General features: G+C 41.6%; 1 protein-coding gene across 3 annotated transcripts in view; it reads left to right on the top strand.

Annotated features, from left to right (window-relative positions):
• Nucleotides 1-12,063, top strand: part of ABR (ABR activator of RhoGEF and GTPase) — a 370,766-nt gene that overhangs the window by 173,337 nt on the left and 185,366 nt on the right. For all 3 annotated transcript variants that reach the window (XM_089685740.1, XM_089685739.1, XM_089685741.1), the window contains one exon: nt 9,278-9,385. In XM_089685740.1, the coding sequence (XP_089541866.1) occupies nt 9,278-9,385 (108 nt within the window). The remainder of the gene's footprint in view (nt 1-9,277; nt 9,386-12,063) is intronic.

The raw sequence follows: 12,063 nt of genomic DNA, 5'->3' as shown, positions 1-12,063 counted from the left end.
TTTTTTTCTGTACTTGCATTATTTTTAGGCTACATGAACACTGGAACTGCCGAAGATGTTAAAGTAGAGTCCCAGTCAGTTTTGTGACTGGGACTCACAAAAAAAGTCAGCAGCTACATAAAATGTAGCTGCTGACTTTTAATAAACACACACTTACCTGTCCCAGGGTCCAGTGATGTGCTCACCCACGCTTTCCCTCCTCTGCCTGTTCTCTCCTTAGCGCTGGCATCACAACTGTGGGCACCAGGCTGTGACAGCTTGCGGCTTCACAGTCGGGTGCCCACTGTGCATGTGCTAGTCGTGCTGTGCATTCTGATTGGTCCGGCAGTCTGAAGGTTCCCAAGAGACTGTGGGAGGAAGAAGGGGGCCAAACGTCCGGCGAACTGAGCCGGAAGTGGGAGTGGGTACCTGTCAAAACCAAGTACCCGCTTCCCCCTCCCCTCAAAAAAGTGCCAAATATGGCAGTGGAGGGGGGGAGGAGGCAAACAAGCGGAGCTTCCTTTCTTCAGTGGAACTCCGCTTTAACTCTACTGGCAGGAGAAAAATGTTAAACGTGGCAAAAATGCTTGTAAACGCGGTACCGCGTTTATCCACATTTAGTGCTTGAACATTCATTTCATTTACCAATTAACCAGAGTACTTGCCATTGATATGAATGAATGCCCATGCTCTAAATGCGGCCAGTACTTGGGCGCACTTACATTTTGTTTTTGACATGTTTGGCGGTTTTTGGGAAAAATGTTCCTTTCTTAAACTTGATTCTTCTGTGATCAGGAGAGGAACATGTAACTGTCCCTAAATTCTGCTGCTGATAAACGCTGATATAAGCCTATGTATGCATGGATACATAGGCTTTTATGGAGTCAAGTTCAAGGGCTTTGACAAAAAGAATGCCAAAAGCTCCTAAACTCACAAGGCCTTAAAAGGATAAAGAATGGGACATTTTCAGATACTGGAGAAATGTAGATTTTTTTTTTTCCCATGACCCAAAGCAGGTGGGCTGTTAGGCAATATGAACCTGTTCCATCTGCCCCAGCATCCTGTTAAAAAGTTCGGAATGCCAGGAGAAGGGGGGAATATTGGCTGATCACATGACCATTGTGTTTGGCTGTCAGTGGTCACATGATCAGGAGCTGGTCCAACTGGCTACCGATCATTAGCAGGGACCAAGAGCGGTCTTCCACAGCTCCATTGCTGTGCTGGGAGCATGCAGCGAGCGTGCTGTCAGCACAGAAACATGAGCAACACCTGTGTGTAGCGTGTGGGTGTTAAGCCTACCCTTTTGCCTTTGCACATGTGTTGGGTGGTCATAAAAGGGTTAAACATATCTTCTGACTTGCTCTCAAAATAAACAAAATCAGGAGGTACTTGTGTGTTTTGGCCAAAATACATGTGTCCACCACCTGTGCCAAGGGTCCTCATGTCTGATGAGTCCTTCTCTAATACTTTAGAGAGTAAAGGCTTTATTTAGACCAGTGCCATTGCGAGCATCAACCTGGCTGCACAAGGGAAAACAATGAATAATATGAAATCCGCCATTTTTAGGCCTTTCCTCTGAAAATGCCCTTTTTTCATGTTATGCTAATCCAATGGCTTCAATGCTTCTGGAGTACCTGTCTCCGATGGAAGTTTTGACTTCACTCTGACTTCGATAGCCAAAGACATATTCCAGGTCAATGACTCAGAAACAAATGTATGACTACAATTAAAACGTGTGTTTTTTAAAGGATATCAGTAATGAGAGTATGTTTCTGGTAGTTTGGACACCATGCCACATTTTTACTGCAAGGATCTCACCTGGTGGCAGGTTCTAATGCAGATTTATTAGGGGCGGCAGGCTCAGTACATAGCCACAGTTTTTTTGTTTTTGTTTTTTTTTTTTTTAATTTCTTGGTGAAATTTATGTTCCTGACTGCCTTGTATTAAACAGTGCACTCCACTGAAGCTGGATGGTTTTCAGAAATGAAACTAGACCGTAACTGTGCAATTACCTAGCAGTGAACACACCACAGATTAATACAAATGGCCAGACAAGTGTGTGTACGTGCTTAACTGTCCGTTGTTGGGATGGCTGTAAATGGTGTGACAAATACGAAAGATTTGAGCATCGCTCACAACAGTTCGGTTGTGAATCAGTAACAGAGCAATAATAAAACAAATCAGATTCCTTTATCACAAATAGAGTTGCCCTAGCACATTGCAATTTTCCTTTTCACCATAAAAGAGGGAGTTAAAGGATAAGTTCACCTTTTTACCAAAAAAAATAAATGCAAATTCTTAAATTTTGAAGCATACAGTGCATCAAAGGATAACTTCACCTTTATATAAAAAATAATAAATGCACATTTTTTTGCAGGTAAAAAAAAAAAAGTGCATTTATTTTTGTGGGCTGCGCGAGCTTGGAAACCATTGCACCATCAATCAGTAGTTTGCTGGTGCCATGCAGGTCTCCTACAGATCTGTCAGTATATCTGCTTGCCCAGGCATGCAGACCAGGCGCTAAGGCCGTCAGGGCTTGTAGTTTCTTATTGGCAGAGGACTGTGAATGAGTGACGCAGCCGGACGGGCGGAACCCCACACGGCCACGTTGTTTTTAATTTAATCTCTAGCAAGAAGGGAGAAGATCCCGCGCTAGCTGTTAAAGCTGGGGGATGCGGGGGCCAGTGTATTTAAAACATATTACATGTTACACCCTGAATATGGATGTAACATACTGTGAAAGGCGAATTTATCCTTTAAGCTTTATCAGTTTTGTACCAAATACGTTTACATTTGCCGTTTTAGTTCCCACCGACACATAAACCCTTAGATCTCATATAGTTCGTCCATTGTTCTCTGGGGGTAAGAGCATTCTCAATTTAAAAAGAAACTGCATGTATTGATGGGAAGTCTGCCTAAATGTATGTACTGTTTAATCCATAACTGATAAAATCAATATGGCAAATGCTACATATTTCAGAAAATACATAACATTTGCAGTATTTATTTTATCAGTTCTGGAGTAAAGGCTGATTCAGTATTGTGCAGATCTGCCTTTTTCTTTCTGTGTGCCGTGGCTGACCTGAAAATTTTGAGTTTCATGTCTGCCATGAACAACACAGGTTACAGAACTTGAAGAATTCTCTTTTGTCCAGTCTGTTACTTTTCTGACAGGAAAATCTTTTAATTTTTTTTGTTCACAAAATCTGTATTTTTGTTAGACATCTCTTTAAACCCCTAAACCGTTATACATTTTGTGAAAGAAGATTCTCTGCAGAATAAAATTGTGACAATTGCAATTTTTTATGTTTATCCCTATCACATATTTATAGGAAAAATACATTTATTATTTTAAGGGAACACAAATGCAATAAAATACCCAATTTTGGGGAAAATATAAAAGATTGAGTTGCGTCAGGTGAGCAGATACCAAACATGCCAACCCTTAAAATTGCACACACCCATGAAATAAAATAAGGTACCCACATTTTTCACAGCCAATGCTTTAAAGCCTTTATAGGTTACCATCTTAGAGTTAACCATAAATTATGGCCCTAGAATTATTGTTCACACTGTGACTCTGTGGGTGATACCTTGCTGTACTTCACTGCAGCCAATCAAGTACAGATTGTGCTTGATTAGCTCTTTCCTCAGGAATAACAGCTCTGAACCTGGAAGTGCCAAAATCATAATCACTTTTGGGCTCATTAGTTACAGAGAATATCGGTGAAGAGATAGGAAGGCCAATCAGAGCCCCATAAAAAAGCCTCCCTGATAACTTTGACCTGAAAGCCATTCGCTGCCTTGAGCCATGAGCTTGTTTTTAACCCTTTGAATAACAAGGTGTTTAAAAACAATTACCCTGGTAGACAAAGGATTAATTATGCAAAAAGTAGTGCCTATGTCATTTTTCTCTCCATCACTATACTAATAGTGCTGGGCACCATGGTAATGGATGAATGTAGAATAGGCCTCTGACATCCTGCATTCAGGATGAGAGTTGAATGGCACTGGCTCAGAGTCATCTGCATACTCATTTGGGGATCGTTAAAGTATTGAAGCCTTTGCATCAGCATAACAGCCAGAAAACTAGTGTTTTCAAAAGAAGACTTAATGGTGGCCTACATATTTCTCTCAGTCCAGGTCTCCTTTAAGCGCACTTGTGTAAAGGGCGTTCACAGTTGGTGGTTGGGTACACGTACACTGTGCTGCAGTGGATTCTTCTGTCGGTGATTGCAGGAGGTGCTTACCGATCCAGTACAATAGAAGAGAGTGATGGTATTGGGTGTCCTGAAGTCCCTTCTCTTCTGTAATGTGTGCAGGTAACCTGACAGACACAATGAAAAATTAGATTTGGCTACACACTCCCCCTGTTATTATTTCCAGGTCAGCAGTTTATTTCTGTGTAATGATTGTATTCTACGACTGAAATCCAAGCATTTGCAATGTAAGCATTCTGATCTTCTTTCACATTTGCATTTCAGAAAACAGGTGATAATTATACGCAATGCTGCTTAGGTCAAATAGTTACCACGGTGTAAGACCCCATTAGCTCAGAGCTCTGAAACGCTCAACATACAAAACCCTCTGGTTTTCAATGGTACCAGTTTACACCTGAGCGTAGTGTCACTTGACCCTTGTAGCTCAAAAATGTACATGTGCCAAGTGTTTTTGGCCCCAGTAGACGTGCGTAAAACATACAAAAACATGCATATTGCACTTTTTCCCCCTAGTGACAAGCTTTCCCTTCACTATAAATAATTTTTAAATGCTTAAACAAAAGTATCTGCAAGCACGGCCGTACAAATGCACAAAAGAAGAAAAAAAAAAAAAACAGACAACCACCAAAGATGCTCAGCTCAAGTGTAAATACAGCCTATATCTTAAAGTGGTTGTACAGGCTGAAGGTTTATTACCTTTATGCATTCTATGCATGACGGTAAAAAGCTTCTGTGTGCATCAACTCCTCCAGCCCCTTCAATACTTACCTGAGCTCGATCTCAATCCAGCAGTTTGCATGGGAGCCTCGGCTGTCATGGGTCTCTCTCTTCTCATTGGCTGAGACACAGCAGTGGGAGCCAATGGCCAATCACAACCAGTGAGGAGGGAGCTGGTGGCGGGACTGAGCCACACTGTGTGTCCCATAGAAACACAGAGGCGGCCTGGTAGCGAACAGTCATGAGTGTCCCCAGAGCAAGCAACTTGCTCTGGGGGCACTCAGTGGAGGGGAGGAGCCAGAAGCGCCAGCAGGGAACCCGAGTAGAGGAGGATCGGGGCTGCTTTGTGCAAAGAGCAGGTATGTATGACCTGTTTATTATTTTAAAGAAGAAAAAAAACAAGCCTTTACAACCACTTTAAAGTGACACTAAACTCTGGTTTAAAAAGAAAAAATCTATTCAAATATGGATTACTAAAGTGTTTACCTTTACAGAAAAGTAAAGAAAAATTTAAAGGAGAATCTTCAATGGACACCCTCCAGTGACCCCCTTCCCCCTTGAAATCCCTGCTCCTCTTCTCGGTGCAGCCCTTATGGCATGAAACAGATTCATTCTGATTGATCAGTGCTGTCAAAGTGACGCCGCTGACCAATCAGGTTTGATCTGGTCTATTGCAGCAGTGCTGCATGGAGAAGAGAGGGGATTTCAAATTTCCAGACTGCTGCACAGGCTGCAGGGGCACTGGCATCTTGGGAGCACTTTCCCAGGGGGTGGAGGATGTCTCGTGTCCACCTGTTCATGTTTTCTGTAAAGATGAACTAACTCTTTCTCTCAAAAAAGCACCTTCTGTTGCTCTCAGCCTCCAAATCTCAAAATTAATTTTTCTTTTTGTTTTACTGCTGTGCTGTGGCTATGTCCATTCTCCCACTGTATGCAGGAACATAGCCACCCTCCTGCTTGCTCACCATATGGACTCTGGTCAGTGAGATCTCTAGTGTTCATAGAGGAGTGCACATGACTGCAGTTAACATTACGGGGGAAAAGGAAGAGGTTCAGGAGCTCATGGAGATCATTAAAAGAATTAATGATTTAAAAGATTGAATTTTCTGTGAGAGTTCATTCACTTCTCAAGCTTGCTGCTGCAGATAGAAGTGTTGTGGCTCAGTGTATTCTGCATCTAGAAAATGTTCTGTTTTGTTTCCTGTTTTACAGAGTATTGTAAAAGTACCCTAAATAGTTTTGGCTAATATAAAAAGTTTGATTTCGAAGTCAGCGTATGGTTACCCTGGATGGCGTCCTTCCTTATGCTGTATTAGATTTTACTTAACTTCCTTTTTAAATGTGATTATTAAAATACCTACATACCAGAAAAAATGCTTTAAAATACCCCTACAGTATTCTGCCATTTTCCACTGCCGGGGTCACACAAAGATGCTGCCATTTTGAGGTTTTCAGTTTTCAGCACCAGCAGATACAAAAACACAGTTGGGGTCCATGCACACTGGCTTGAAAAATGCTACTTCTAGAGCATTTTGCCTGTAGAAGCAACTAATGTTATCTTGTGTGTCCATGCACATTAGGTCATTTAGAGGAATATTTTAATCACACAGTTTAGAGCCAGAAAAAAAAAAACTTCTGTTTTCGGGTTTCTGGCAAAAAAAAAAAAACTCTAGTACATAAATCCGTTCAAAACTAGCGTGTGTTTCTCCCAAGAGCACTGTCATTTTTTTGAGTCAGTGTGCATAGACATTTTAGCTATTGATTTATGAAAAAAATACATTTATTTTTATGTTTATTACATAAATACTTGAATATGCCCTGACATCATCCACCTGAAGTTTTGCACACTGAGCCAGCCTGAGCTCCTTTGCTTATCATTGTGCTGTGAGCAGTATAAACATGCCTACAGGAGGAAAGAGCACAATGAAGACCTCATTGCCATATTACTTCTTATTGTTCACTGAATCTGGGTTGAGTTATGATTATTATACAGTATTTATAAAGCGCCAATAGTTCGCTCAGCGCTGTACATTACAAAGGGGGACAGAACATGTGACAGAACAATACCAATACAATGCAAAACATGAGGGGATTGAGGGCCCTGCTCTTTCGAGCTTACAATCTAGGAGGGAGGGGATGGTGGTACAGGAGGAGATAGCTGTGGGGGATGGAGTGGTAGGAAGAGTGGAGGAGGTCGGCAAGTTAGCAGGGGGTGGGGTAGGCTTCCCTGAAGAGATGGGTTTTCAGGGTGCGCTTAAAGGAGAGGAGAATAGGTCATAATCTGATGGGTTGGGGCAGGGAGTTCTAGAGGATGGGTGACACCCTGGAGAAGTCCTGGAAGTGGGCATGGGAGGAGGAGACCAGGGAACTAGAGAAAAGGAGGTCTTGTGAGGAGCGGAGTGTGCGTGCTGGGCGGTACTTGGATATTAGGTCAGTGATGTAGTTCGGGGCAGTATGGTGGACAGCTTTGTACGTCAGTGTTAGGATTTTGAATTTGATCCGTTGCACAATCGGAAGCCAGTGGAGGGATTGGCAGAGGGAGGTGGCAGAGATGGAGCGTTTGGAAAGGTGAATGAGTCTGGCAGCCGTTTTCAGGATCGACTGAAGCGGGGATTTCTGAAAGGCACCTGTGCTGAGTGGCCAACCCCCTGTATTTGCAATGCCTGAAAGACGGCTGCTCAGCGTAGGACCCAGAAGCAAGTGAAGATCAATAGGGTAGCAATGTCTACTTTAGTGATTTCCAGCTTCTGGGAGCATTAGCCAAGTTTTGGTCCAAGCTGCATGTAAGTATGCATAACATGCCGATACCTGAACTTATTCTTTAATTCAACGCATTCTCTTTGTGGGAAGTGACATCACTGTCTCCACCGTGTCCAATCAGCAAGTACTTTTGTATTCAAGATACTTTAGATGTGAGATATGCATGCTTACATTGGTTTAGACTGGACCAATGTAACTATGCAATAAATATCATACCTATACTTTAAGTGGCTTTTAAAGACTTTAAGTTTTTTTTTTTTATCTTAATGCATTCTCTGCATTAAAGTAAAAAAACCTTCCACTGTCAGCAACCCCCCAGTCCCCCTAAATACTTTCCTGAGCTCGATCTCAATCCAGTGCTGTGCCCAAGAGCTGCTCTTGCTCCTAACTGGACATGGAGGCAGTAGCCATTGGCTACCGCTGCTGTCAATCATATCAAATGAGGAAGGAGCTGGGGTGGGGCTGCGTTGTGCTGCATGTGTCAATAGATGCATGCAGTCCAGCTTGGGATCGAGTCAACATGTCTGCCCCATAGTCAGCAGCTTACTAAAGGGGCACTTAGAAGGGAGTAGGAGCTGAGAGCACTGGTGGGGGACCCCAAAGGAGGAGATTCTGGGCTGCTGTGCAAAACCATTGCACAAAGCAGGTAAGTACTCTGTACCATGTTTGTTATAAAAAGAAAAAAAGTTCAACCTTAAAATTATTTTTATTTATTAAATAATTTAATTCACAATTTGTTTTTTTTTTAACTTCATTTTCCTAAACTGAAAACGCTGAAAGATGGACTCTAGTATCTAGATGTCCATTTTTATTGATATTGGAGGAGTAAACAGAATTCCCATGGCACAGCACACAATGTTCCTTGAGTTCTTTAAGAAAATATTACAACATTGTAGAGGGGCGTGAAGTGACATGAGTCATAGGCTTCTTTAAACCATTGCTTAAACCATGGGTCTCTAAACTTTCTAAACAAATAGCCAGTTTAGTGTCCTTCAAACTTTAGGTGGGCCAGAAGGCGGCCAGTGGGAGTAGAAAATGTCCTGGCATCGATGCGAGTAAACAATGCCCTATCAGTGTCAGTGGGAGGAATTGTGCCCCATCATTGTGTGTCAGTGGGTGAAACAATTACTGTCCGTGATACGTTTTTTTTTCTTTCTTTTATTTATTTGCACTAACATACAATTTTCAAGTGCAAATAGTATCAATGACTGTACTCAATTGTTTCTGTCGCAGGTGCACTAATACAGCTACAATCACCTAAAGCAAGGTGTCAGTGGGAGAAACAGTACCACATTGTTGGAGTCAGTGTAGGAATTATTGCCCTGTTTATGGTGTCAGTGGGAGAAATGGTGCCTCATAGTTGGGGTAATAATGCCCCGGGGCCAAATAAAGGTAAAGGGACACAGTTTGGAGACCACTGGCCTAAACCTGTTATCAGAGAAACCTAGTTAACCTCCACTTCTTAATCTGAATGGATGTTTTATTTTTGGTGGCTATTGCTTTGATGTGTTCAGACAACCCCGAAGGAAGACATTCATGTTTCTGATAATCAAATATTTTGCAATTGTGTGTGACCTTCATTTTGCCATTTTCATTATCAGGTCAGCCAGCTGGGCATATACAAGGCCTTTGTGGATAACTACAAGTTTGCCCTGGAGACTGCGGAGAAGTGTAGCCAATGTAACAACCAGTTCAATAAAATCTCAGAGGTAAGAATAAGAGCACGTTGTCCATAATCAGCTGTTTCTTTACACTAGAATTTACAAGACCTCAATTATGCAAATATAACTGTATTACGAGATTCATATAGTACGGCTGGGGCAAGTGGGCTTAAACTCCAAAGAAAACAAATTGTATTTTATTGATACCAATAAAAGTAAAGTGCCTAAAACTGTACCTGGTGATATGATAATAGGAATTTGTGCTCCCTTCTATGGTAATAGACACTGGTGGATTGAGGCGAACAGAGAATTTTGGTTAAATGGTATTTCCCCAGAATCCTCTGCCAGAGCCAGCTTATTACAGCACCCTGAAAAGCAGCAAGGCAGAGAGAACATTGTCGTATTCATAGAGTACAGTGCTTAAAAAATATTGACACATTTATTTTTAGTGCACTGTAAAAAAAAAATATGATTTCAGAGCCTCTGAATGTAATCTGATATGATCTTATTACAATTGCCCCATTAGACTTCAGGAAAAAAGCCTACAGTTCAGATATCTTGTACAATAAAAGGTTATTAATGGATAAACTGATACAGCATGAATAAAATATGTCCATGTCTTGAATTTGTTGCGCTGGGTGGTTCTGGTACAGTTAAGCTCATTAAAATTAGCAGGAAGTTGGCTGTATGAAGATTTTATATAATATATATCTATATATATATCAGCATAAATGAGTACACCCCTTTTATAATCTATCTCAATGAACACAGAAACAATTTCCAAAATTTTGACAAAACTGAGTTTCATAGAACATTTGTTTAGCTCATTACATGTAAGTAAGGTTAATAATATAACTTGGATTACAAAATCTCCAGTTTTACTTGACCGCTTCCCATCCGCCATATAGCAGAAGTACTGCTACAGGGCGGCACGGGTGCACAAAATCACACACCATAGAGAGAGAAAGAGAGAAAATATATGATTTGACATCTCCGGGTAAGGGGCGTGCGCGCACACTACCCGCACCACCATTTGCAGGTGCAGCTGCCAATCACCGGGTCCTTGCCATTGATTGCCGAGCATCTCCGACGTAAATTTAATTTGGGTGCAGCGTTGCATGACCGCGCAATTGTCTGTTAAAGTACTGCAGCGCCGTAAAGCAAAAAATGGCCTGGTCAGGAAGGGGGGGAGGGGGGTAAATCCTCTGGAGGGCAAGTGGTTAAATTAGTTGATGCAAACATGAATACACCCCACAACAAAAACTACTACATCTAGTATTTTTTATGACCTCCATGATTTGTAAGGACAGCACCAAGTCTTCTAGGCATGGAATGAACAAGTTGGCTATTATATTGCAACATCTATCTTTTTCCATTGTTCAAGAACGAGCTCTTTTAGAGCCTAGATGCTGGATGGAGAGTGATGCTCAACTTGTCTCTACAGAATTCCCCATAGGTGTTTGATTGGGTTCAGATCAGGAGACATACTTGGCCACTGAATCACTTTCACCTTGTTCTTCTTCAGACAGTGGCCTTATATGTGTGTTTTGTATCATTGCAATGTTGGAGAAGTGCACGACAACCAAGGGCACGGAGTGATGGTAGCATCATCTCTTTCAATATAGAGCAGTACATCTGTGAATTCATGATAACATCAATGAAATGCAGCTCCCTGACACCAGCAGCACTCATGCAGCCCCACAGATGAACATTGCCACCATCACGTTTCACTGTAGGCACCATGCTTTTTTCTTTGTACTCCGCGCCTTTGCAACGTTCTACAATTTTGAAGCCATCAGTTCCAAAAACATTTATCTTGGTCTCATCACTCCAGAGTACAGAGTCCCAGTAGTCATCTTCTTTTTCAGCATGGGCCCTGGCAAATTCTAGGCAGGCTTTTTTTGTGCTTTAAGAGAGTCTTCCTTCGTGGACAACACCCATGCATGCCATTCCTCTGCAGTGTACGCTGTATTGTGTCACGGGAAACAATCACCCCAGTTTGGCTTTCTATTTCTTTAGCTAACTGCAGTGAACTTGTATGGTGATTTTCTTCAACCCTTCTCATCAGAAGACGCTCCTGTCGAGGTGTTAACTTCCATTGGCGGCCTGGACATCTCTGTTAGATGGTTACAGTTTCATCTTTGTTGAATTTTTGTATTTTTGCTACAGTATTCAGACTGATAAGTAAAGCTGTGTTGATCTTCTTGTAGCCTTCCGCTTTCTTGTGTAAAGAAATTATTTTCTTTCTCAGGCCTTGTGACATTTCTCTTCCATGTGGTGCCATTGCTGACAGCATGAAATGGGAAGGGGTTTTCTTAAGTAACACCCTTTTATAATCATCTGTCTGCTGGACACCTGTTTAATGAATAATTAGACTAACCTGTAGTTGAATGTAGTTAATTAAGATTTTGTTGTTTAAAATTTAGCTGTGCTCTTAAGACTTTCATTGGGGTGTAAGCATTTTTGCAACATACACTTGAATTAATTTGTTACAAAAAAAACTTTTTTGTGTGTAAAAAATTAATAAATCTTGTTTGCAATCAATGGCCCGATTTGTGGGCAAAGTATTGGGATGCTTGCCTTGAAATGCACATGACCTTTAATGGCATCTCAGTCTTAGGCCGTAGGGTTCAATATTGAGTTGGCCCACCCTTTGCAGCTATAACAGCTTCAACTCTTCTGGGAAGGCTGTCCACAAGGTTTAGGATTGTGTCTATGGGAATCTT

The sequence above is a fragment of the Staurois parvus genome, unplaced genomic scaffold, assembly GCF_062004578.1.
Source record: "Staurois parvus isolate SC_StPar_1 unplaced genomic scaffold, SC_StPar_1.0 ptg000382l, whole genome shotgun sequence".
NCBI lineage: Eukaryota > Metazoa > Chordata > Amphibia > Anura > Ranidae > Staurois > Staurois parvus.
Note: the sequence above shows the minus strand (reverse complement) of the source record. Positions and strands in the feature narration are given on the sequence as shown.